Consider the following 27894-nt stretch of genomic DNA (forward strand, 5'->3'; position numbering starts at 1 on the left):
CTAGAAAGAGCAGCAGGGATCATCTCTGAGAAAGACGGGAGATGGGGAGAAACACAGTTGGACATGCATCTCCATCTTCATATACCCCCACATGCCTTCCCTAACCTCCCGATAGGACTCCGTGGGCAGCCCCTGAGCCTGCACCGCTCACCGGCCGCCATCCTGGACCACACTCCTCAGGGCCATGGCCCACCCACTTTGTTCCTACTCCCCCAAGCTATTCCAGGACAGGCTCCAGAGCTACACAGAGAAGCCCTGTCTCAAAAAGAAACCTAAGCAAATAAATAAATAAATAAGCAGACTCTCCTTAACCCAGACAGATGGCTCAGCAGGTAAAGCCACTTTGCTGCCAAGACTGAAGACTAAGTTTCATCCTTGGGACCCAAGGGGTAGAAGGAGAGAACTCACTCCAGAAAGCTGCCCTCTGACCTCCACATGTGTGCCATGACACAGGTACACATGCACACATGCAAATAATAATAATTGGACAGACACTAACCCATTGGAGCTTGTGGCTCCTTGCAAACACACACACACACATTAAAACATTACATTACACCCCTAAAGCTATGCATCGAAGTCTATCACCTTATTCGGCCACTTCCTCCTCCTGAGGCTGACTACCAAGGCCCAGCTGTCAGTGTGTTAAGCCCATCAATCAAAAGCCCCGTTTGGCTCACCTAATTAACATGCCCAGTTAAAATTAAACACCTCATCCTGACAAGGTGTGGTGGTTTGAAAGAAAATGGCCGCCAAAGGGAGTAGCACTATTAGTAGGTGTGGCCTTGTTGGAGTGGGTGTGATTTTACCGGAGGAAGTGTGTCAGTGTGGAGGTGGGATCTGAGGGCTCGTATCTGCTCAAGCCACTCCCAGTGTCTCGGAACACTTCCTGCCGCCTGCAAGCCGAGATGTAGGACACTTGGCTACTTATCCAGCACCACGCCTGCTTGCGTTTTGCACTATGAGGGTGATGAACTAAGCCACCCCAATTAAGTCCTTTTTCCTTAGAAAGAGTTGCCATGGTAGTGGTGTCTCTTCATAGCAACAGGAAACCCCTAACTAAGACACAGGGGTTTCACCTTTCACCTTTACAAACTGCCCGTTTTCTGTGCGCCATATCTGTGTCCTGACTGCCCAGAGACAGTCCTTTGTCCCCTCTGGGACAAATACCTCTGCCCTGCTGCCTTCCCCTTCCTCCTCCTCCTGTGTCTGCCTCTTATCCCTGCCCTTTGTCCCTCTGGGGAAATAAATCTCCTTTGTGTTAAGATTTGGCCTTGGGGCCCCTGAGCCAATGCCCATGTCTTTTAATAACAAACTGTAACGAGAAAAGTTTAAAGCTGAGGCTGGAGAGATGGCTCAGTGGTTAAGCGCACTGGCTGCCCTTCCAGAACCCGCACGGTGGTTCACGACCATGTATAATGAGATCTGATGCCCTCTTCTGTCATGCAGACAGGGTTTCTCTGTGTAGCCCTGGCTGTTCTGGAACTCACTCTGTAGACCAGGCTGGCCTTGAACTCACAGAGATCCACCTGTCTCTGCCTCCCGAGTGCTGGGGCTAAAGGCGTGGGCCACCACTGCCTGGCATAAATAAATAGATTTTAAAGCTAACCTCCCTTGAGCCACTGGCAAAAGGGGAAATGTCCTTCCCTGCCATGCCATACCTCAAATTCAGGTCCGGGTTACAATAATGGCAGTAACACTGGGGGAGATGATGAGGACACGAGACAGAGAGATAAAATTAAAAAGCAGAGAGAGATCAACCAACCCGCCTCCTCCCTCCCACCTTGTCCCTCCTTCCCGCCGCCTGTGGATGGGTGACTGGTCAAGCCTCTCTGTGTTCCCGAGCCCCTGTTTGTTTTTCTTAAGCCCTGCCACATCCCCAAGCAGTGCTTCTAACACAGGTCTGACGCTGCCGGCCTTTGACCTGGGTCACGTTCAGTCCACATGGTGCAAGGAGGTTGAGAGCTGTCCCTAGCCTCTCCCTAAATTCCACCCTTCGGTGGTAGCCCATACAATAAAATAGGGGGAGGGCCTAGGCCCCGCCCAAATGATGTGACTTTGAGGACCACCCCCATGGAGGCCTCACCCTCCCTGGGGAGCAGAAAGGGGATGGGATGGGGTTTGGTGGGGGTGGTCGGGAGGGGTGGGATTGACATGTAAAACAACTGTTTCAAATTTAAATATTAAAAAAAAGGAAAACAAAATAAAACATCTCTAGACCCTGTTCCGAGTCCTCTGGAAGGCCAGGTCACCTCTGTGATAACCGGGGCTCCCGAATCAACTCCTGGGTCTCCCCATTTCCCTCAGCCCTCAAACCTAACGTATGACGTCCGCCCGTTCCTGGTAAGAATGTAGCACAGTGGTTCTCAGCCTGTGGGACGGGACCCCAGACCCTTTCACAGGGTTCTTCTGAGACCATCAGAAGACACACATATTTAAAATTCATAGCAGTAGCAAAACTACAGTTATGAAGTAGCAATGGAAATGATTTTACGGTCGGGGGCCACCACAGCATGAGGAACTGGATTAAAGGGTTGGGACATTAGGAAGGATGAGAACCACTGTCCTATGTGCTCCGTGCCCAGTGGTTTTTTTTTTTTTTTTTTTTTTATTTTAGCCTTGAATTGGATGGGGGTGGGGGTAGGAGGGAGGTGGGGGAGGAAACAGGAGAGAGGGGAACTATGGTTGGTGTGTAAAATAAAATAAAGAAAAATAAATAAATAAATGAAAAGAGACAGGTTAATTTAAGTTATAAGAGCTAGTTTGAGGGTGGGGGGGAGCCTAGGCTAAGGCCGAGCTTTCATAATTAATATTAAGCCTCCCTGTTGTCATTGGGGAGCTGGCAGGCGGTCCCACAAAAGACAGTCAGACAAGAACGTTTGCTGCACTGCGCTGTGCAGACTCCTCCCCTTTCTACTCTGTGTCTCCCTCTCCTCTTCGCCTCCCCGGGCGCGGCCTCCTTACCCAGTCTCCTTTATTGTAGGACACGAAGAGAAAGGTCATCACCATGTAGGCACATCTCCAAAAGCTCCAGCCACTAGTCTTCACAAACACCCTGGCTGTGGTGGTGGCTGGGGGAGACTTCACTAAGGAAAAACGGTGAGAATGAGTGATAATACCCACAAGCCCCTGCTCTCTGGCACGCCCAGCTTGGGTCTCTATGTATCTCCTGGGTTGATTTTTTTTTTTTTTAAGCATTCGATGTTGTGGCCATTTTCTCCCATTTTTGTCATCATCATTCAGCTCCCAGGCAAACTACTTACTCTTCATCTTCTCTCTCCTCATATCTAGGCATCAATGAGTTACCCGCACATTGGAAAACAAACAAGAAAACACTCAGCAAACCACCTTTTGTGAGAACCTTAACTCGGTCCGTCTTTTTGATGGGGGATGTCCTTCTGTATATATGTTTCTCTTATTGGTTGATGAATAAAACTGATTGGCCAGTAGCCAAGAAGGAGGCATAGACTGGGGGTGGCCAGAGGAAGAGAATGCTGGGGAGAGGAGGCAGAGAGGAGCCGCCATGTAGCTGGGGAAGGACCCTTCTCTGGTAAGATAAGACCACATGGAAATACCTAGGTTAACAGAAATGGGTTAAAAAAATTAAGAGAGAGCTAGCCAATAAGAAGCCTAAGCCATCGGCCAAACAGTTTAATAACTAATAGAGCATCCGTGTGTTTATTTGGGGTGGGAGAGAAACCTCCATCTTCATCTCTGTCTCTCTGTCTCTCCTACGCCCGTGGGTCCTATGTAAATCCCCAGTTATTCCCACAGTACCATGCTGATGCTGGCCCGCCTGCCTTTCCTCCCCACCACAATGGGCACGGACTCGCCCTCTGAAACTATAAGAAAACCAGCCAATTAAATGCTCCCTTTTATACGTTGCCTTGGTCACGGCGTCTCATCGCAGCAATAGGAAAGTGACTAAGACAACGTGTTCTACTATCGTTGTGTGGTTTCTCTGTGTAACAATCCTAGCTGTCCTTGCCCTGTAGATCAGGCTGGCCTCGATCTCACAGCGATCCACCTGCCTCTGCCTCCCGAGTGCTGGGATTGACAGCAGCATGCACCACCCGGCAAGGATGCCTCTTCTTACCTCCCTGTGTCGGGCACCTCCACACCGAGGAGCAGAGGAGGAGGGAGAGGGTGGCTGCGGACTACTGATGCTTCCTGAAGACTCAGGTACTGATGCATCTGAACTCTGAACTTTCCCCGGGTAGCGCGTCATACCTCACTCAGAGGGAAGGCGCTAACTGCCCGCAGCTGGGGGGGGGGGGGGCGGGGACGGGCACGCAGCCCCACCCACCTTCTTCTTTGCAGTCATCCGTTTCTTCTGAGAAGGAAAAAGATGGAGCCCGCAGAGGAGGGAAGGAAGGAGAGGAAGAAGGATACAGGGGGAAGGGGAAATTAGGGACTGAATGAGGACTGCCCATGGACTCACTGGTGTCCCTTGACGCAGGCACGCTACTGCCTCCTGGCTGCACACATGCTACCCCCCTGCACGAAGCGCCCTTCCCCAGACACACGCGCATGCACGCGAATGCATACGGTATGCACGTGTGTGTGGGTCCCGCCTGCTCCTTCAAGTCCTTGCTCAGGTATCACCTCCCTCCAGCACCCCTATCACACTGGGCTCTCAGGTCCCCTGCGCTCCTCGCCTCGGAGAACAGTGCTCGGACTCTGAGATGGCTCCTTGAGCACCCGGTTACCCTCTCAGCAGAATACTAGCTGCAAATTCGTTTGGGGTCTGTGGGTATATGAGGGTATTGGAGGTGTGTGGTAGTGTGCGGGTGGGGGGGGTCTGTGTGTATGGGGGGTATGGTGGTGTGTGGTGGTGGTTCCTGGGTGTGTATGGTGTGGGGTCTGTGTGTATATAGGGGTGTGTGTGGTGGTGGTATGTGCGCGTGTGTGGTGTAGGGTCTGTCTGTATGTGGGGATGTGTATGGTGTGTGGCGATGGTTGTGTGTGGTGTAGACGTGCATCTAGGTACACATGTGGAGGTCAGGGCATGACTAATGAGGGTCGATCCTCTCCTGCTTCTACCTGTATCACCTCCACACTGGACTCAGGTCAGCGGCAAGTGACTTTCCCACTGAGCCATTTCCCTGTCTGTTGATCGTTGTTTGTTTGCTTGGGGCAGGGTCTTACATAGTTCAGGCTGACCTTGAACTTGTTATGTGGCACAGGATGAACTTCTGTGCCCACCTCCTGAGTGCGGGCATTAAGGCCTGAACCATCTCACTCAGCTTGCCAGCTACAGCTGGGAACATATTTCACAAATCATATTCCCTGTTCTGTCTCAACACCTAGGCTATGACTCAGCACACTGGGTGGGATGTGAGGTAGTCTCCCTTGGCTGGATGCATGAGGCCCTATGGTTATGCTGCGAACGATGGTGAGGGTGAGGAAGGGAGGGTTTGGTGACATCTAAAGGCTCTCCCAACCCCCAAAAACTAATAGCTCTATATATTCCAAAACAAAACAAAACAAAACAATTGATGAAGCCACCAACTCACCATGCAGCACTTGGAGGCTCAGCAGACCTAAGGCAACAGAAACTTGCAGATAGAATCAAACGGTGGCCAGACAGAGCTCAGGTCAACAGGGCCCACAGGCTCACCCCCAAGCCCCGTATCCTAACAAGCCCTGCCGAATTCTGGCCCACTTGCCTGCCTGTCTGCCCCTTGCTCCCTCACCCACCTGCCTGCCTGCTTTCTTTCATGCTTGCTGTGGTCCCCTCCCTCCCTCCCTCTCTCCCTTTTAATACAGAAGAGACTGGGAATAATAAATTGATGATACAAAAGCTCTACTAAACACGCTTAGGAGATACTAAGCTACACAAGGCAGCCCTTAGCTAAAGGCGCTCTGTGGTTCTGAAGAGTGTGATTCTGCCAGGCAGACAGCTGGTTGACAGCCACCTGTTAAAGCAGCCTGGTCCCTCTCAGGGTAACTATGACAATATTTTACACTGTAACTCCCCATCTGTCCAAACACCTGTCTCCCCATCTGACGGAAGCTTGGCTTTTCTGTCTCTGTGAAACATGCTTTAATTGCTCAAAATATAACTTGGGGCTGTGACACTTTATAAGCTGACACAGTTTGGGAAGGCATGTTAAGGGTATAATGTATTCTTTAAACTTTCTATTTGGAGAAAGAGACACTGTGTAGTTCTGGCTGACCGAGAACTTGCTATGTAGCCCCGGCTGACCTCAGACTCACAGAGATATGCCTTCCTTTGCCTCTGGGATTAAAGGCACATGGCACTATGCCTAGCAATCCCCCCTCTCGTTATATTATTATGATTTGTATATATATGTTTATTCACATGACTGTGAGCACAAGCATGCTCTAACAAGCATTTAGAGGTCAGAGGACAACTTGCAGGAGTCAGTTCACCCTTTCCACCATGTGGGACCTGGGACTCAAACTTAGGTCCTAGGCCATCAGGTTTAGCACCAAGTGTCTTTACCTGAGAAAGCATCCTGCTCCTCTCTCTCTCTCTCTCTCTCTCTCTCTCTCTCTCTCTCTCTCTCTCTCTGTGTGTGTGAGTGAGTGTACCATGTGCACAGGCATGCAAGCCTGCATGTATGGAGGCCAGAGGCCAACCCTAGTTGTGATTTTTTTTTTCAGGAGCTGTCCATCTTATTTTTAGAAGCAGAGTCTCTCCTTGGCCTTGAGCTCCCCAAATATGCTACGCTGGCTGGCCAGCGAGGCCCATAGATCCACCTGTCTGTGTCTTCCTGGCCCCAGGGTTATAGGTGTGCACTACCACTCTGGCATGGGTTCTGGTGAGTGCGTGACAGGTCCTGGATTTCCGGGGAGGCCTGCCCTCATTGACACTACATTTCAGATTTCCACCTCCCCCCACACTCTGACACGCAAGAAGATAAAGAAGAAGAAGAAGAAGAAGAAGAAGAAGAAGAAGAAGAAGAAGAAGAAGAAGAAGCAGAAGCAGCAGCAGCAGCAGCTCGGTGCACAGGGCCCAGGCCCACACAGAGCGAGGTGCTTACCAAGGATCTCTGCGGCCCATCCAGGAGGCAGAAGGTAGTAACGAGTCCAGGGTCCACGAGAGAAGAGACCACAAGAGAAATAAAATCGCAGCATTAGATGCCTGGAGGTAGGGACCAAAAGCCCAGAGCCCAGGACAGTGGGACTTAGAGGAGAGCTGAAATGAAAAGGGATGCCCCAAGACACCTGGAGATCCAAAGAGAATCCGACGGTGGTGAACAGAATGGTAGTTAGGACATCTCACGTCGCTATTACCTTTACACTTTTATTTATTTTATTTCACAGGTTTGGGTGCTTTGCCTGCATGTGTCTGTGTCCACATGTGTGCCTGCTGCCCTTGGAGGTTAAAGAAAGGTGTTGGGTCCCCTTAAAAATGAAGTTACAGATACTTGTGAGCTGCCATGTGAATGCTAGGGATTGAACCCAGGTTCTCTGTAAGAGCAGCCAGTGCTCTAACCACTGAGCAGCCTCTATAATCTCCAATTACAAAAATGTTTGTTTTCATTTTTATTTACGTGTATGTGTGTATCTGTGTGTGTGTGTGTTCACCACATAAATGCAGGTGCTTACAGAGGTCGGAAAGGGGCACTGGACTTCAGGCATCTGGAGTTACAGGTGGGAGTCACCCTACATGGGTGCTGGGAACCAAATTTGTGTTCTCTGCAAGAACAGCAAGCACTCTTATCCACTGGGTTGTTTCCCCAGAATCCTGTTTCCATATTTACTATTATTGTCGTTGTTATTATTTGTGTGTGTGTGTGTGTGTGTGTGTGTGTGTGTGTGTGTGTGCGTGTCAGCTGAAGCCAGAAGAGGGCATCAGATCCATTGGAGCTAGAGTTAGAAGCAGATATGAGCTACCAGATGTGGGTGGGATCTGAACTCAGGTCCTGTGTGTGTGTGTGTGTGTGTGTGTGTGTGTGTGTGTGTGAGAGAGAGAGAGAGAGAGAGAGAGAGAGAGAGAGGAAAGAAAGGAAGGAACGAAGGGAGGAAGGAAGGAACTGCGAACTTACGTTTCAATACTGTTGAAACAGGAGCATCAAGGAAAGGGAAATCCAGGCAGAGTCATTGGGGTTCAGCGGAAGTGAAGATCCAAGAGGAGAGGAAAAGGGTGTTAACGAGGCCTGGCCATCTCCCATCCCACCCGGAGCATCCTCAGCAGGGCCCTCCCCACAAGGGACGTGGAAATGTCATCCAGTCCAAATGACACCGGCAAGCATACACATCCTGTATCGTCTGTGACCTGATGTTTTAAGACACATTCATCCTTTTGACTGGAATCCCTTGGCCCCAGTTTCCCCTGGGGATTCACCCTCCAGACACCTGGAGGGCATCAGAAAAGCATCTCCCCTCCCTCCACCCCCTGCTCTCCCTGACGAGGGAGGAAAGCTTGGTTCCTGGTAATTCACTGAGCTTTGTTTTGTTTTCTAGCTATAAACACACGAAAGGCTTGCTGTCTCATGCTCTAGGGTAATGGGGAGACTGGAGGATCTGCTCAGAATCTGGAACCCCACCATGCAGACCCAGAAAGTGGGTGGAGCCTAAAGGCCACCTGGATTCTCCTCCACAAGTAGGTAAATTCCTCTAAAAACAGCTTTCTCAAAGGGTGGGTGGTGCTGCACGCCTTTAATCCCAGCAGAGGCAGGAAGATCTCTGAGTTCAAGGTCCGCCTGGTCTATAGATTGAGTTCCAGACAGCCAGGGCTACACAGAGACCCTGCCTTGAGAAACAAAAAACCAAACCAAACCAAGCCAAAAAACCCCAAACAGCCAAAAAAAAAAAAAAAAAACAACAACAACAACAACAAAAATAGCCTTCTTTTCTCCTCCCTCCCCTTCCTTCCCCTCCCATCCCGTCTTTCCTCTTGTCTTCCCATCTTCTTTGCTATTTTTTTTTTTTTGAGGTGGAACCTCATGTAGCCCAGGCTAACCTCAAACCCAATATGTAACTGAGGCTAGCCTTGAGCTGCTAATCCTCCTGCCTCAGTCTCGGGAGGGCTGGGATCATAGGCATGTACCCCCATGCCTGACTCTGTCCTTTCTTGTCCCCTCTCCTTCCAAGTGTCTGGAAACATCCATGTTACCACCAGAAGGGAACAACTATAAAAACGATTTCTTTCCCTGTGCTAGGAATGGTGGTGTATACTTGTAATCCCAGCACGGAGGAAGCTGAGACAGTGATGGGGTTGTCCTTCTATACATATGTTTCTCTTATTGGTTAATGTTTGGCTAGTGGCCAGGCAGGATGGATGGGCGGGGCTTCCAACGAAGAGAATTCTGGGAAGTGTAGGCAGAAGGGAGAGGTCATGTGAGCCCATAGATTAGTGGTTATGGGTTAATAATTAAGACAGAGCTAGCCAATAAGAAGCTCAAGCCACCAGCCAACCGGTTTTGTAATTAATATAGCGTCCGTGGGTTTATTTGGGGCCAAACGGCCTTGGGAAACTCTGCTACAAGACAGAATCAAGAGTTTGAAGCCATCCTTGCTTATATATGGAGCTTGAGGCTAGCCTGGGCTACTGGAGGCCCTTCTGCTATACACCAGCCATATAAAAGGAAAGATAACTTACTTTTCACTGGACGGCGGGTTCGAAGCAGAATCAAAGGCGTCGGTGCGGAAAGGAATGGGCAAGAGAATAGAATGAATGTCAGTACCTTCCGTCCCTGGCGCTTACATTTTTCCCCCCACTTAAAATAATTAAAAAGTGTTTAACAATTGTCCTTGTGCTCCGTTGAATGAACTTGGAGAGGAGACCAGGTCTGCAGGGTCCCCGAGCAGGCAAAGTCACCGTTCTACTGTGGTCTCAGCGTTACCTCATATCAAGTCCAATGAGCGATTTCCCATCAGCGCCTGCACCGGCTGAACATCCCTATTCCAAAATGCCTCTGTGACATTTTTACTGTTTTTTTTTTTAAACTATTTTTAAGGCTTACTTTACTTTTATTTATGTGTCTGTGTAAGCAGATGCCACATGTGTGTCCTCGGAGGCCAGCTGTAGTCACGGGCAATTGTAAGCTATCTTGAGTGGGTGCTAGGACGCTGACTCGAGTCTTCTGGGAAAGCAGACAGTGCTGTTAACCAACGAGTCACCTCTCTACCCTCCCTTTCTTTGCCATTTTAGAGACAGGGTCTTCTCACTCCGTAGACCGAGGCTATCCTTTGCGCTACCCGCCAATTCTCGGTGCGGGTTGGAATCAGCCAATCCTCCTGCTTCAGCCTCCCAAGGGCTGGAAAGACAAGTGTGAGCCACCACATCCAGTTCTGGACTTGGGTGCTCTCCAGATTTGGGTAAGAGATGCCGAATGGGTAGAGTCTATGCCAGGGCTCAGCCACTCAGAAACATCGGATATACTTACATCAGGGACATCACGATGGACTGGACCAGGTAAATCAAGGGAATTATTGTTGACCGTCCACCATTCTATTTTCATTATCATTCCCCAGTCCCCATCCTCTAGCCCCACTATCCTGTCTCGACAGAGTTCCCCAAACTACTTCTGATTTTTCTCTGCCTAGCTTGTGAATTACTTGCTCTAGCAAACTTTTTTGTTGTGGCTCTAGGCATTCAGTATAGGGCCTTGTACAAGCTAGCAGAGCACTCTACTGCTGAGCCACGCCCCCAGCCCCTCACTGGGGGATTCTAGGCAGGGGCTCCACCACTGAGCCACACCCCAGCCCCTCACTGGGGGATTCTAGGCAGGGGCTCCACCACTGAGCCATACCCCAGCCCCTCACTGGGGGATTCTAGGCAGGGGCTCTACCACTGAGCCATACCCCCATACCCTTACTGGAGGATTTTAGACAGTGCTATCGATGATCCATGCCCCCCAGCCCCTCACTTGGGGATCCTAGGCAGGGGCTCCACCACTGAGCTGCTCTCTCTTTTTACTTTTTATTTTGAGACAGAGTTGAAGTCATAGCTATCTTGGGCAGTTAAGTGAGAATGTGAAAATAGAAGTAAGATGTGTGTCTGGGGTGTGACTCATCACTACAACACTTGTCTAGTGAGGACTTGGGGGGTGTGGCTCAATGGTAAAGCATCTTCCCAGCACACATGAGGTTCTGAGCTCCGTCCTTGGTGATTTGGGGGCAGAGAGAGAGGAGTTGGGGATCATAAACTTCCAAAGTACTTACTTTCTTCTTCTGTCCGGTCTGTAAGGGAGGATGAATGCATCCATGTTCACAGGGGTGCAGAGAGACAGGTGTGTGTGTGTGTAGTGGGTGAGGGAGGGACGGTAGGAATAAAGATGGGGGAGGGAGGGGGTGGGAATAAAGGTGGGGGTTGGGAAGGAGGAAGGGAGAGAGAGAGAGAGAGAGAGGGAGGGAGAGAGAGAGATTAATAGTTTTGCCACCAAATAAGCATCCCCGACCAGTCAGAGGCCGGAGATGAGAACGCTATTAAAAAGCAGGCAACTCAACTCTCAATTTACAGGGTAAGACAGAAACTCAAGTCTGAAACCACTCTCTCCAATTAAACATACGGAGCACCTACTGTATCCTGGGTGCAAGCAAAGTTTTGGGTGAGACAATATCTACCCCAACGAACAATATCCATGGTTTCCGAGAACTTGGCAGAGAAAGGGGACCAAAAGCCCTGTGAATTGGGACAGAGAGCCGAGTAGTTTTCTGGTCAACCTGCAGGGCATGGTGGGAACTTGTGAAGAGGTGGTGGTTGCTGACCTGGAGTGGTTACCAGGGAAGGCGTCTTGGAGGAGGATATGTTGTTTTGTCTGAAACCTGGAAGATGAGCAGGGGTTAGCTGAGTGGGAAAACAAAACAAAACAAAACTTGGAAGGGAAAGGAAAAACTTATCCAAGACGTAGGGAGGAGTGTGGGGATGGCCCTGCCTGAAAAGTCAGGTGTAAAAGGGCAGAGAGATGAGGTTATGGCCGGATGATGCCAGGACGCATGAGCCGTCTTAACATCCTAGACTCCGTTCTAAGAGCCAGGGAGGTGTCATTGAACAAACAGGACTTGCCACCTCCAGCTGTGTGACCCTCTTCCTCCATTTCCTCAACATAAAAACAAAATCAGGGAAGGTCGGAAAGCTGGCTCAGCAGTTAAGAACACTGGAGCTTTTGCCAAAGACTTCCTGATTCCTAGCATCCAGAGGGTGGTTCGCAACTTCCTGTAACTCCTGGTTCCAGGGGGTCTGATGCCTCCTTCTGGCCCCTATAGGAAATGTATGCACGTGGCTCACAGACACACACATAGGCAAAACACCTATACACATCAGATAAAAGTAAATATATTTTAGCCAGGCGGTGGTGGCACACACTTGGGAGGCAGAGGAAAGCAGATCTCTGTGATTTCTGTGAGTATGAGGCCAGCCTGCTCAACAGAGCTAGTTCTAGGACAGCTAGGGTTGTGACACAGAGAAACCCTGTCTCAAACAAACAATGTTAATAAAAAGAAACAGTGAACTCCATGTTCAGTGAAGAGAGCCTGTGTCAAGAAAAACTAATGTGGAGAGTGATTGAAGGAGACAGTCAACAATGACCTCTGACCTCCACAGGAACATGTACGATACACACACCCATGCACACGCTAACATGCACACCTGCACGGACTGCACATATACATAATGGCATCATATTCAGATGGTGCACAAATGTGATCTCATCACCCAGGAGCAGTGGGCTGGAGGTTCAAGATCAGCTTGGACTGCACAGAAATCCTTGTCTCAAAAAAGAAAAAGGAAAAAAAAAAAAAAAAAAACTCCAAGTAGGACAAACAACCTTCGTACCTACATACAAAGGATCCCAGAATGAGAGATGTCACTGTTAAAACAGGAGATGTCCTGGACAGCGCGTGTGCGCGCGCGCGCGCGCACACACACACACACACACACCCTAATAGTATGGCATGGCATCTCCCCCACTTAGAGAGAAAAAAAAGCCTGAGGAAGATCTGAAAATCCATTAGCTCATTTAAGGTGCTTAATAATTTTTTTCTTGGTCTTTTGAGGCAGGATTTCAAATCGCAGCTTGATCTGTGATCATGTCTGCATCATGGGATCCAGGCTCACTTTGGAGACAAACTTCCTGAAATGTCTGTAAGGGATTTTCTAGACAAAAATTAATTGATGCTGGAAGGACCCACTCTAAATTCTGGCACCATCATCCCACGGGCTGAATGGAAAGGATTATGTGCCCCGAGCGCCTGCAGCTGTCACTCTCTGTCTCCTGACTGTGGAGGCAGCACAGCCAGCTGTCTAGGTTTCCTGACACCATGGTTTCCCCAACATGCTGCCCTCTCAAACTGCGAGCTGGATAAACCCTCCCTCTCCTAAGCTTGGGGCATTCTGTCACCGCTATGAGAAAAGTAAAAGATACAGCCTGGGACTCACTAGGTACACAGACTGTCCCCAAACTATGTCCACCCCAATGAATAATATCCATGGGTTCCAACAACTTGCAGAGAAAGGGGACCAGAAGCCCTGTGAAGTAGACAGAGGTGTTTTTTTTTTTTTTTTTTTTTTTCATTCCGTTTTAACTAATGGGAGTGTGTGTGCATCACGGCACACGTGTGGAGATCGGGGGCATCTCGGAGGAGTCAGTCCTCTCTTTCCACCACGCAGGTCCTGAGGAATGAACTCAGCTTATCAAGCTTGGCAGCCAGTGACTCTTCTCCAGTGTGCTATTTTGCTGGCCTGTGGCTGATTTTTTATTGTCAGTTGCCACTTTGTCCCTGATAGCTCTAACCTTACCCACTCTCAACTCCAAGCTGATTGTATAGATGCTAAGGGAATATTATTTTACTATATCATAATGGTTTTCAACCTGTGGGTTGTGACCCATTTGGGGGGGGGTCACATATCAGACATCCTTCATACCGGATATATTTACATTACAATTCACAACAGCAGCAAACTTACAATTATGTAGTAGCAACAAAATAATTTTACGATTGGGAGGGTCCCCACAACATGAGAAACTATTAACGGGTTGTAGCATTAGGAAGGTTGCAAACCACATATATGTATATATCATAATATATAGCATTACAGTTATTAATGCAACATAAGATTGATATTTTGGGGGCTGGAGAGATGGCTCAGAGGTTAAGAGCACTGGCTGCCCTCCCAGAGGTCCTGAGTTCAATTCCCAGCAACCACATGGTGGCTCACAGCCATCTGTAATGAGATCTGGTGCCCTCTTCTAGCCTGCAGGCAGAACATATATTCGTAATAAATAATGTCTTTTAAAAAAAGTTTGATTTTTGACCAAAAATAGAGGCGGAGGACTAGAGAGATGGTAGGGAGACACAGAACAGAAGGATCCCAGGCACCTGCTGGGTTGAGCCGACCTAAAGACAGTGAGCTCCAGGCTTATGGAGGTACTCATGTAAACAGGTCTGGAAGAAATAGAACAGGATACCCAATGTCCTCCCCTGGCCTTTGCATGAATGCACAGGTGTGTACCCCACACACATGCACACACATCAAAAATTCTGGGACAGCAAGATGGGCCAGCATGTAAGGGTGCTGGCTAGCAAGTCTGAAGATCTGAGTTCCATTCTTGGGACCAACTCATGCCAAGTGTTGTCTTACCTCCGCACGCACGCCTCAGCACATGGGGCCCCTTCAATATCAACAAATCTTTTGTGTACATTAAAAGGCAAATAAAGGAAACATGGAACTGGGTAATACACGAGACATTCTGTAGCCTCGACAGGGCTGTGTCACCCATTGACAAGAAAGAAAGACTGTGGGCTGAGGGCATAGATACACACTTACCTTCTGGGGACAGTCTGCTCATCAGCCCTGAGGAAGGAGACAGAAAAAAAAATGATGTCAACACACACAGCAATTGCAACAGGAAAAAAATATCCACAGTTAGTGGATTTTCCCCAGTCCAATGGTCAGCCAACTCTCTGGGGGAAATGTGGCTATGGCATGTTAGGTCCTAGGACCTAGGAGGCCAAGGTCACCTAGGATGAAGGTGGAGTATTATAAGCCCAGTTTGCTTGGTTTTAATGGGATTTTTGCCCTCAACAATGGGCAATAAGTTTCCATTTCTTTGTTTCTTTTGTTTTTCTGATTTTTTGAGACAGGGTTTCTCTATAGCTTTAGAGGCTGTCCTGGAACTCACTCTGTAGACAGGGCTGGCCTTGAACTCACAGAGATCCATCTATCTCTGTCTCCTAAGTAGGTGTGTGCCACCACCACCTGGCTATTTTTTTTTACTTAATATGTATAGTGTTCTGTCTGCTTGTATGCCTGCAGGCCACAAGAGGGCACCAGTTGTGAGACACCATGTGGTTGCTAGGAATTGAACTCAGCACCTCTGGAAGAGCAGCCAGTGCCCTTAACCGCTGAGCCATCTCTCCAGCACTAAGATGCCATTTCTTTGTGGCTTTTTGCCCCCCCCCAGCAGTTTCTATCGCTATGAGATGCAGCCCATTTTCCCTCACACAGTGTGGTAGATAGATCTCTCTGAACCTGTTACACCCCAAGAGCAAAGGATGTTGGGACACCCACTCCGTCCCCAGATGTTTCCGCATTTGTGGACATAGACAGAGACTCAGTCCCTGCTGCAGAAGGGACACAAAGACAACTTCAGACCAATAGAAAACAGGATAGAGGGAGAATTACCAGGTGGGATGTCCTAAACCCACAATAAAAAACGCCTAACCCCTTAGAGCTGCTGAGCTTCTCAGAGTCCCTCCTCCACCTGGTAAACCTACGTCTGCCGTTGAACTTTCACTGGGTGCCAAGCTGTCTTCCTGTCTTCTTTTGTTTCATTTCGGTTTTTTCAAGACAGGGTTTCTCTGTGTAGCCCTGGATGTTCCGGAACTTTCTCTGTACAACAGGCTGGCCTCGAACTCACAGAAAGTCTTCCCATTCTTTAACGAATGAAGAAAGGAAAACCCACCCACCAGCTAGCATGAAAGCAGTGGTTCTCAACCTGCTGGTCAAATAAATGATCCTCTCACAGGGCTTGCCTAACACCGTCTGCACATCGGGTATTTACGTTATGACTCATGACAGTAGCGAGATTACAGTTATGAAGTGGGAACGGAAATACTTTTGTGGTTGGGGGTCACCCCAACACGAGGGACTGTATTAAAGGGTCGCAGCATCAGGAAAGCCAAGAACCACTGATTTAGAATTCCCTTGCCCCAGCTCCATCACGTAAGGCATCGTTTGCCTCCAGTGTGGTCTGAAGGCAATTTCATCACTGTGCAAGCATCATAGAGTAGGCTTCCTTAAACTGAGGTTTTGGTTATGGCATTGACATGTCGCTTGAAGGTCTGTTGGAGTGTATGTAGTTCGTCACTGACCCAGCATATGACTGTGACGCAGTACATGGCTGTGACCCACTAGATTCTGAACGAGTTCCACCTTTGGGTTTCCATCACCTGAGCAGCATGACACATGCTAAAATCTTATCAGTTTTCTACGTGCATGCATGTGCATATTAATGCTATTTGAGGAGCTACCTATCATGTCATCCCCCCCGCCAAGATTTAATGTTTAAGTTTTAAATGTGTGTGTGTGTGTATGTGTGAGTGCATTGCCTGCCAAGACCAAAAGATGGTAATGGATCTCTTGGAGCTGGAGTTATAAGCTGCTGGACATGACTGCTGGTAACTGAACTCAGATCCTCTGGAAGAGCAGTAGGTGCTCCTAACCACTGAACCATCTCTCTAAACCCTGGCCCGTTCTTTATTTATTTTTTTAAAATATTTATTTATTTATTATATATGCAGTATTCTATCTGAATGTATCCCTACAGGTCAGAAGAGGGGAGCAGATATCATTACAGATGGTTGTGAGCCACCATGTGGTTGCTGGGCATTGAACTCAGGACCTCTGGAATAGCAGTCAATGCTCTTAACCTCTGAGCCATCTCTCCAGTCCCCCCTCTCCCCCCCCCCCGTTCTTAATTTTAAAATGAGGAGTTGCTCATACTGCACTGCATGCGTGAAAGACAAAGGATAACTTTCTGGAGTTGATTCTCTCCTTTTACTGTGTGTGTCTCTAGAACAAGGTCAGGTCATCTAGTGGCAAGCCCTTCCACCTTCTGAGCCATCTTGTCTACCCCCTTTAAAGATATGTGCGTGTGTGCAGGGTCTGTATAGCTTTGGAGTTTGTCCTGGAAATGAAATCTCTATTTAGAGCAGGCTGGCCTCAAACTCACAGAGCCCCTGCCTCTATCTATCTCCCAACGTACCTTCTAGTCTGCAAATTCTTACTCAAAGTTATCCACTGAACTTTCCAGTCCATGACATTATCAGCGTGACTCACATGCTTACCCACGATTCCTGATTGGCAGCAGGGCCGGGAGAGATGACGTGGTGGCCAAAATTACAGATGAAGTTGGAGCAGAACGTTGTTGGATGGGTATAGAGACAAAGCCATAATTAGAAAGTGAAAAACAAGGTCAGATGCTGGGGGCTGGGAACGTGTTGGGAAGTGGGATCTACATTGGGACATGATGCATGGCCAGAGATGAAGACTCTGGTTCCAAGAGTCCCTTTGCAGCAGACCAAGCTGGCCTGGAACACGCAGAGATCCACCTGTCTCTAGCTCCCGAGTGCTGATATTAATGATGTGCACCGCCATGTCTGACCACTGGGGGGTGGAGTAAAAGGACAGTTTGAAGGAGTTTGTCCCTAAAAAAAGGTCTTCCTTGCTAATATAAGCTTCAGGCTGGGACAGAAACAAAGACAATTTCATGATTAAAGATGGAACATGCCAGAAAGATTCCAGTCCACTGTCTTATGACACAAACAGAGCATGCTCAGGGATGTTCCTGCCATTCATCTTACAACCCAAGCTGAGCATGCTCAGAAGTATTTCCACCGTGTTTGTGATTCAAACTGGGCATGCGCAGATGTGTTCCTGGCTGCTATCTTTAACTCTTCTAACATGACCTTGAGCTAAACATGCCCCACAATGTGATGGTCCCTTCTTTAGATAGAACCTTCAATAAGCACACTGGGGAATACGCCTTCCCTTGAGCGCTTTCCTGTTTGAGTCTGTGGATTCCTTTGTCGCAGGAGGGCTCTGCTCTGGAAATCATTAGCCTCCCCTCGCCTACTGTGGATGATAATTCTCTCTTTACTCTCATTTCTCGGCTGAGTTTGCTTTGATCTTGTTCTCACCAAGATGCAAAACAGGTGCATAATGGACCCAGGGAAAAAAACATTGAATTTTTGGAGGAAAAAGAGTGATCTTGAATTCTGTCAAAGCAGGTATTCTAGGTACTCGGCTCTCTTTGGTCCCTAAATGAGAAGCTGGGCTGTGGAGACAGCACAGGAAACGCTGGTTGAACACCAGCTGATATTATGTCTGTGGGGCAAACTAGAACGGATGGGGAAGGAAACAGGTCGAGACTCTTACCTTTCAGCACTGTAGGCAGGAGGACATCAGGGAGGAGGGATGAGCCGGGACCAATTAGAACATTTGTGCAATCAAAGTTGAGAAGGAATATGGAGTCAGTTAAGTCATTGTTGTGTATTGTCCCTCAGCACACTCCAAATAGGGTAAGGAACCAGAATGGGGAGCTTTGGTGTAACCTAAGGTCCCTCCTTCTCTTTGGAGACATGTTTATTCCAGGAGTGAGGACTCCAAGGTACCAGTTATGTGAGAAACCCAAACCCTTCCTGTTCCATTTGACCTCCGGGAGATTAGCAGAATATGGTCTCCATAACAACCATCACCTTCTGTTCTGACTGGAGTCTGAGATGGTTTTACTTCTCAGAAGAGAAGAGAGCCTGTCTGCCCTGAAACTCTCCAGTGAATACCCACCCAGTCCAGCCTGGCTGTGCAGATAAGAGTGGGTTCCTACCCAGGTTAGTTCATTAATCCTATTGATGTTAATATCAAACTATAGTCATGGAAACCAATGATTCTTTCTTCCTCTCTTTCGAGTACCATTTCTACCAGATCTAAGAGAACGGCGGGCCTTGAAGTCAATCCCATCCCCCCACCCCAACCCTTGCTTATTTATATAGACAGTGACTTACATTTGACTGGACGAGGAGCCAGAACCAGGAGCCAGCGAATCAGCATGGGAAACGGAGGCAAAGTACAGAGTAGGGTTAATACGCAGGCAAACTACTCAACTCTCTCCCTGTACTCCTTTGTTGCTTGGTGGATTGGTTACAGGCCCATTGTTATAAAGTGAGGAGCTTCTATGCAGTTAGTTAAGAAAAGTCAAAATAGCGGTAACACTGATTGCCAAAAGCACCCAGAATCCTCCTGTGGTAATTTGAATTAAGAATGGCCTCTATAGGCTTATAGACTTGAATGCTTGTTCATTAGGGACCGGCACTATTAAGAGGTGTGGCTTTGTTGGAGTGGGTGTGGCCTTATTGGAGGAAGTGTATAATGGGGGGGGGCGGGCTTTGAGGTTTCAAATGCTTCCTGCTGACCCGGATGTAGAGCTCTCAGCTTTCTCCTGCACCATGTCTGCTTGTGTTCTGCCGTGACATGAATGTACTAACTAACCCTGTGCACTGTAAGCCAGCCCCACCTGGCTGGCACATGTTTTCCTGTGTGAGAGGTTGCAGTGGTCACTGGTGTCTCCTTACAGCAATTGAAACCCTGAAGGAGACATTCCCTTTAGTCTTGTGTTTTGTAAGTCAGCTTTACATAGGTACACATTTGCATATATATGTATGTAGGTATGTATGTATATCTAGAGACAGGTGCACATCTATATAGAAAGAACACTTCATTCATGCAGCTGGACCTCAGTATAAGCAGCCTCTGCATCCGTATTATGTATATAGTTTTCTGACTGCATGTATGTTTGCATTCCAGGAGAGGGCACCAGATCTCATTGTAGATGGCTATGAGCACCATGTAGTTGCTGGGAATTGAATTCGGGACCTCTGGAAGAGCAGCCAGTGCTCTTAACCCCCACGCCATCTCTTCAGCCCGATAGTTAGTTCTTATAAGAAACATTTAAAAACTACTTTTTTTGGTTGTGAGCCTAGCCTTTAACAGCTGAGCCATCTCTCCAGCCCTTCGTAGTGATTCATGTCAAGAATCTCAGCAGTTAGGAGGCTAAGGCAGGGGGGTTACCACAGTTTTGAGGCAAGCCTAAGCTAACATAGTGTGACTTTGTTTTTAAAAAGAAATTGCGCTGGTGAGATGGCTTGGCGGGTAAATACTGCACACCCGGCACAGTGTAGGTGGCTTCGGAGGTTTGGCAACCTGGATTTGACAACACAATTGCATGGCGTGTTTGCAATGCTCAAGGCATGTTAGGTACCTAATTCCCACCAGGTTCCCTTTCTCTATGCTCTCGCCAAAAGAATAGCATCTTCTTACACTTGCACATGTATTCATTCCAGCTGAGTATTAGGAATTTTCCTAGGCAGTAAGATTAAAGACAAGGATTCACACTTTCTGGGCATTCATAGACTCGTTGGCCTTTCCCCTGTTCCTTGTGTCATGGAGAAATCATGTGCAAGAACCATTGGGTCATCCATCCCTGAGGACTTTTCAAGGGTGTGATGGTTGACTGACTTAAGGGATACTCAGGTAGCTGGGAAAGCTTGGTTTCGTCTCATCATTGCATCGATGGTTCTAAGTGGCTCAGCACTGGCTGAGGATGATTGTGTGGTCCTGGAGTGTCTGCAGGTGTGTTGTGGAGGAGATGGCGCTCAACAGATGCGTGTGCTGTTCAGTAGGCTGGCGGAAGAAGGGTAATATACTTGCTCTCTTGCAACTGTAATATCCTTCATTTCCTACTCCTGGACATCAAAACTCCAGATTCTGAACCTTTGGAACTCCAAGGCTATGTCAGTGACTCCATGGGCCCGTGGACCTTTGCCTTAGACAGAATTATATCACTGGTCTCTGTTTCTAAAACTCCCATTTGGACTGAGCCACACTACCAACCTGGGATGTTCTTTCTCTTTTTGTTGTTGTTTTTAAGACAGTGTTTCTCTGTAGCTTTGAGTACCAGGAACCTTGGTCCTGGAACTCACTTTGTAGACCAGGCTGGCCTCGAACTCACAGAAATCCGCCTTCCTCTGCCTCCTGAGTGCTGGCATAAAAGGTGTGTGCCACCACACCTGGCTGCTTGGGATGTTTTGTTGTGCACTTTCTCAGTCGCCACCATCAAGTGAACTAATATCCCCCAATAAATTCCTTCACACCTTTATATTCCATCCCATTCCATTCCGTTCCGTTCCGTTCCATTCCATTCCATTCCATTCCATTCCATTCTATTCTATTCTATTCTATTCTGTTCCTAAGATTATCCTAGTCCGTTCTATTCTGTTTCTATTCTACTCTATCCTATTGTTATAGTCTATTTCCTACTCTTTTATATATTATCCTGTTCTGTTTTCTTTCTTTCTTTTCCTCGCGTTTGATGCCTGGAACCAATGTAAAGGTAGGATCTCACTATGTGGACCAGGCTGGCCTCGAACTCACAGAGATGCCCCTGCCTCTGCCTCCTGGGTGCTGAGATTAAACTACTACCTGGTACTAACCTACTTCTCTTATATTTTCATTCTATTTCATTTTTATTCCAGACTACTTCCATTTAGTTATGTTCTATTTATTCTCTCTGGTCTGTTCTTTCTGGTTCTCTGGAGAATTCTGGCTAAAACAGAGTTTGTACACCACTTCAACTCCTTCCATGACTGAGATTGCAGTTTAACAAACTTCAATCAAATGAACGCTTCATAACATAATGGCTGCGGCTACAGATGTGAGGATCCAGCTGTTTTCTATTAAACCAGTCTGTTCTTCTTTTTTTTTTTTTTTAAAAACAGGCTCTCACGTAGCACAGGCTATCCCTGTTCTCACTGGGTAGCTGAGGGTGACTTTGGACTTCCAATTTTCCTGGCCCTCCTCATCTCCCCGAGTGTTGGGGAGCGCATCTCATCATGCCTGGTAACTGCTTACTTTTAATAGTTATTTTATGACCCTCTGTATGACAGATTGAAGCCACACTTCACCCTCCCCCAGAATTCTCAGAGGCTTTTCCAGACCCAACAGACTCTGAGAGGAGCCATCTGTGAGGGCACAAACATGGGGCTTCTTACTTTTTTCTTGCATTGCGACTGGAGGCAGAAGCATCATTCATGTGGGTTCCAGCAGGACCAGGAAGAAGGCGCAGGGAGAGAGTTAGACATGAGTCACTACAGTAATCAAGAGCACCACGACTGTTGTGGTTTTGCAGCCTAGCTAATACCCACGGCTTCTATGGAAGTTCCTCAGGCTCCCTCGTCTACTCACACACATATCTACCCGTCAATCTACGTGTCTGCCCACCCACACACCTATTATCCACCTACCGATTCCCCACCCTCTCCTATACCCATCCGCCCACCCATTCGCCATATGCCTACCCATCATCCATTCACCCATTCTTCCAACCACCTATTCACCCATCTGTCTACTCATCTGCACACCCATAAATGTACCCGGTATCCATCTCAATTCATTCATCCACTCACATATCTACCCGTTCATCAACAGCTGTTAATCATCTACCCATCCATCCTTTGATCCATCCACCCATATACCTGCTTCACCAGCTCTCCATCGACTCATCCATCCATAAATGTATCTACTATCCATTGACACATTCCACCATTCACCATACATCTCATCCACTCATCTGTCCATCTACCCATCCATCCATTCACCACGTATTTGTCCATCATCCATCCACCGATCCTTCCATTCATCAATTACCCACCTAGCTATTTAACCTTACAGCTATTCAACCACTCATAAACTTATTCATTATCCATCCACCCATCCTTCCACACATCCGCACATCCTTCCTTTTATCCCTCTATCTATCATCTACTTGTCAGTCATATACCTATTCGCCCCTCCATCTACCCACCCAGCCAGCCAACATTCACTTGCTTCATCCTCCAGCTTATGCTTAGGGCCTAGGAGACACATGTAAATTGGACTCAGCTCTGTTCTAATAGACATTTGCAAAGCTGATTGGGCAAAGAATTCTTGGTAGAGGAGTGAACAAAACATTCCAAGTGATGTTCTTCTGAAACGTGCAGCCTGTGGGTGCCTCAGTCATCTACAGGCTCTTCAGCTTTAGCATGTCTGAAAGAGAACCTGTGATTGTCAACATCGGACCCATCAAAAGACCATCCACTGACAGACAAGGCGTTGTGAGTTTGCATTGTTATGAACATTCACATAAGTCAACCTCCTCTCTTTCTAAATTTAAATTTTATTTTTAATTCTCTCTCTCTCTCTCTCTCTCTCTCTCTCTCTCTCTGTGTGTGTGTGTGTGTGTGTTGTGTGCACACAAGTGAAGGTGCTTGCAGAAGTCAGAACCATCAGATCGTCAAGGACCTGGAGTTACAGGTCATTGTGAGCTGAGTGCTGGGAACCAAACCCAGCTCCTCTACAAGATCAGTATGCACTCTTAACGACTGAGCCATCTTCCTAGATCAGCCCCTCTCTTACTTAGGAATTACAATTAATATGTATAGAACAGATAAAGAGAACAGAAAAATCTCTGTTTGGTAGACACTACAGCAATCCACCACTACCCCTGCTTTGGGGAGGTGGTTAGAGACTGGGTTTCACTGTGCAGTCCTGGCTTTCCTGGAACTTTCTCTGTAGATCAGGCTGGCCTTGAACTTAGAGATCCAACAGCCTCTGCCTCTGCTGGGATTAAAGGTGTGTGCCACCACTGCCAGCAATCCCTTCTTAAGGCAAGATCTACAGTTGGATGCTAAAATAAATTGATCAAGATGAAAAGAAAAAGAACACATATGTATAGTATCTCCCCTATAGTATGTATCAATTACAATAAGGGAAATGGTAACAGGTAGTGGAGAAACGTGGTTTTCCAATAACCTTAGCCAAGCAAACATCACAGGCGAGAGACAAACCATTATCAATCACTTGGCTATAACTCCCCAATGAGGGCACAGTGTTATTTTGGTGTATTCTTGCCCCCAAATGCACAACCTCAGTCTAATCATAGGACACTCAGTCTAGGAGACATGCTGAGACCAACCAGCCAGAAGCATTTAAATGTTTCAAGTTCACGAAAGACAGGAGAAGACTAAGGGCCCAGAAGAGGAGCAGGTGAGAGGACTCTGCAGGCGAAGGCACTGTCCCTCGCCAAAGCCTAATGATCTGAGTTCTGGGATTCTCATGGTGAAAGGAGAGTGCCAACTCCTATAAGGTGTCTTCTGATCTTCACATGAACTCTGTGGCAGGCACACAGACAGACAGATGATAGGTAGATAGGTAGATGGAGAGATAAATGATAGGTAGATAGGTAGATGATAGGTAGATAGATGATAGATGATAGAAAGAAAGAAAGATGATAGGTAGATGGAGAGATAGATAATAGGTAGACAGATGATAGATAGATGATAGATAGCTAGATAGATGAAAGTAGGTAGATAGATAAGTAGTATGATAGATTAGAAAGATAGATAGATAGAAGGTAGGTAGATGATAGATGACAGAGAGATAGATGAAAGTTAGATAAATATGTGGATATAGATGATATATTAGACAGACAGACAGACAGATAGATACAAATTTTAAAATAAAAGAGGAAGGAAAGACGGGTCAAAGGAAGGAGGAGCAAGCAATCATATGCTTCATATGACCCCCATAACCAGTATACTCTGATTCCCACATTCTCTCTACCCTTACTTGAGCCTTTGCTCACCCACTGTGCCCTCATTCTATCCACCATCCACCAATAGGCCACACTGACTACTCTCAGAGCCTTGAAGGGACTAGGTGTCTTCCAGCCCAACATCTTCTCACACACACAGTTCCATCTGCCTGAAATAATCTCCAACCCCTTAGCCGGCCTCGTCTCAAACATCACTTTTCCAGAATGGTCTTACCTAGAGCCCTCTACTGGGATGCGGTTATCTGTTCATTACGAGGCTCACATCAAGACAGAGCTGTGCCCGCCCTTCCCTGACTAATACCAGCGTTGAGTACAAACTAAAACTTGAAAGCGTTGCAGATCTAATAGTGGGGGAGGAATGCAGTTTCGTGACAAGGCTCCAGTCTTTCCGGTGTAGTCTTTGGCATCTTTACACTGCAGAGGACCGGATAGAGGGCTGGTGGCTCCCAATACTACACCAATTTGATCTCTGCAGTGACACAGAGCAGTCCAGGGGACTCTATGACTAATGAGGAACGGATGAAGACAAGAGGCTGGCCGACAGACACACTTATGAGAACCAGGATGTAGGTGACAGTATGTCCGTGTCCAGGGACAGCCACCAGGGAGGGACTCATGTAGCCATTAGGATCTTCAGATCAGGACCACCCACCTAGGACTCATGAAGCCATCAGTGTCCCCAAGGGCAAATCCCACAGCATGGGACTAATGTAGACACTAGTACCTCCAAGGGTAAGGCCACCAGCTAGGAACTCATGAAGCCACCAGAGTCTTTAAGGGCAAGACCAACAAACAACCGAGGAATCATGCAACCATCTCCACGAGAAGAAAAAAGAATGGACTGCCTAAGCTTAAAGCAAGGAAGCCTGTGGTAGACCTCAGAGTTGCTTATTGAGTCCAGCCCCAGTAGCCTCCATCCTAAGACGCCACGGAGAAGAGATGAGGGGTGAGTGGAAACTTTACCTTCACGAGGAATGCAGGCGTCTGTCAGGCCCAGGAAAAGGAGGACCACCAGGGACCTCTTCAGAACTGGCTCCAATCTGCACATAGTGGGGCCTGGACAGAGTATCTATCTGGTCTTCCCCTCCCAGGTTCAAGAGGACACTGCTCACTCACTGTTCTCCTGGGCTCTCGAGGCAAAATTAAGCGCTCACGCGTGCCCTCCAGCTACCCGGAGGCAGCCAGCTGGTGAGATGGTGCCCACGCCACCAGCTGCCAGGCCAGGAACTGCCCCTTCCCACTGGCACCTGACGTTTTTTCTTAAAGCAACACACTCTGGGGTGCACTTGCTTGTTTTCCTGTGGCCCTAATGCAACATCTTGTTTGGTGACATGTTAGGTGACATCCATTTTAATTGTTTTCTTTTTTTTTTTGGAAGTGTTAAAATCTCTGTCTGTCTGTCTGTCTGCCTCTCTCTCTATCTCTCTCTCTCTCTGTGTGTGTGTGCGTGTGTGCATGCATGCGTGCACAGGAGCTGGAGTTACAGGCATTTGAAAGCTGCCCGACACAAATCCTGGGACCTGAAATCCATTCCTCGGCAATGGCAACAAGTGCTCACAACGGCCTAGCTATTTCTCTAGCCCTCACTGCTGTTGTTTAGTTTTTGTCTTTTACTTTTACACGTGTGGGTGTTTTGCCTTCATGTGTGTTTACATCACACGCATTCAGGACCCTCGGAAGCCAAAGAGGGTGCCATACCGTCTGGCACCAGAGGTCAGGTGATCATGAGCCACCATGTGGGTGCTGGGAATCAAACCCAAGTCCTCTGGAAGAGCAGCCAGTGCCCTTAACCTCTGAGCCATCTCTCCAGCCCCTACTGGATTTGTTGTTGTTGTTGTTTTGAGACCAGGATCCTATTTTGTATTCCAGCCTAGACTCGAATCCATGGTGATCCTCCTGCCTCAGTGTCCCAAGTTTGGGAATTATAGTCATGTAGTACCACACCAAGAACAATTTTAATTTAATTTTTTTTTTTTTTTTTTTTGAGGCTAGGCCTCCTATAGCCCAACCTAGCCTGGAATCTACTGTGTCGCTGAGAACGACCTCAAGCTTCTGACCTTTGTACCCCTGTATCCCCAGTGTTGGGGTGGCAAGTGTCACCACCACACTCAGTTTCGTGGTTCTAGGGATCGAACCCAGGCAGGCATTAAGCATTCCATCAACCAAGCCACACCGGGTCCCCTATTTCTGTTTGACGTTTGCTTGCTTGCTTGTTTTGAGGGGTGCTGTGGGCGTGTGCACGAGCGGACAAGGGCTCCTGGATGCGGTCAGCTGACGGATGACACGGTGGAGTTGCTTGTCTCCTGCCATGTTTTCAGCGTGCACCTTTACCTGCCTTGCCATCTCCTAGGCTCCCCGTTGTATATGCCCTTAGGTCAGGGTCTTGCTTTGTAGCCCAGGCTAGCCTCCAATCTAAGATCCTCCTGCCTCAGCCTCCCAGTTTCTGAGATGAGGTGCGAACATCGCTGTACCTGGCTGCAAAGTCACAATGAGGACATTCTCTTGGTGGAGGATGGGCATGTTCAGTTCAGGTGCTCTAGGAGATGATATGAGCATCCCTGAGAGCCACAGAGAGCTGACTGTGCCGGAGCTCATCACCGGGACGCTGAGGCAGGAGGATCATGGGTTCCTAAGTTCCAGGCTGATATGGCTGGGAGTGAGAACCTTGGGGGAGGGAGGAAAGAAAGGAGAGAGAGAGAAAGAGAGAGAGAGAGTTCCAGGACAGGACTCAGGAGGCAGGAGCCGGGGATGAGAGATTGAAGGTCAGTCCTGACTACTTAATGAGTTTGAACCCAGTCTGGGTTACATAAAACTGTATCAGATGGGACTGGAGAGACGGGTCAGAGGTTAAGAGCACTGGCTGCTCTTCCAGAGGTCCTGAGTTCAATTCCCAGCATCCACATGGTGGCCCATACCTATCTATAGTGAGATCTGGTGCCCTCTTCTGGCAGGGCAGGCATACATGCAGACAGAGCACTGTGTACATAACAAATAAATCTTAAGACAAAACAAAAAACAAAATACCCTATCAGATGAAAAGGGGAAGGAGGAGGGGGGCAGAGAGAGGAGGGAAGAGACCTCAGCTGGAGTGTTTGTCATCCCCGCCAGCCTGTGAGACTTCACAGGCAAGGACTCTTTTCTCACACTATCCCTGATCCAACACAATGCCTGCTACACAGAAAGGACTTGGTAGTTAACCGAAAGCTGCACGAGTGTCCCAAGCATCCCAAATGTTATTCGCGGGAGAGGTAGGACTGGCTGCTTTCAAATT

General features: G+C 47.9%; 1 protein-coding gene across 1 annotated transcript; it reads right to left on the reverse strand.

Annotated features, from left to right (window-relative positions):
- Positions 1 to 25671, reverse strand: Eddm13 (epididymal protein 13). Its single transcript, XM_051207104.1, has 11 exons — positions 25587 to 25671; positions 22017 to 22041; positions 19573 to 19584; positions 17785 to 17789; positions 14744 to 14770; positions 11686 to 11742; positions 5517 to 5543; positions 4307 to 4333; positions 2965 to 3086; positions 1662 to 1699; positions 1 to 25 (listed from the first exon to the last, which is right to left on the reverse strand). Exons 1-11 carry the CDS (start codon positions 25669 to 25671, stop codon positions 1 to 3), a joined length of 450 nt encoding a protein of 149 aa, XP_051063061.1.
- Positions 25672 to 27894: the final 2223 nt, after the last annotated feature.

This window comes from Phodopus roborovskii, unplaced genomic scaffold (assembly GCF_943737965.1).
Source record: "Phodopus roborovskii unplaced genomic scaffold, PHOROB, whole genome shotgun sequence".
Classification (NCBI taxonomy): domain Eukaryota; kingdom Metazoa; phylum Chordata; class Mammalia; order Rodentia; family Cricetidae; genus Phodopus; species Phodopus roborovskii.

Bases quoted from the DNA above. Each gene is read 5' to 3' on its own strand.
- Eddm13 (XM_051207104.1), bottom strand. From the start codon at position 25,671: ATGTGCAGATTGGAGCCAGTTCTGAAGAGGTCCCTGGTGGTCCTCCTT. The intron at 4,334-5,516 runs GTGAGTTGGTGG...TTTCCTTCTCAG, and splicing joins GAGCCTCCAAGTGCTGCATG to AAGAAACGGATGACTGCAAA. The intron at 26-1,661 runs GTATGGCATGGC...CGTCTTTCTCAG, and splicing joins AACCCGGACCTGAATTTGAG to AGATGATCCCTGCTGCTCTT.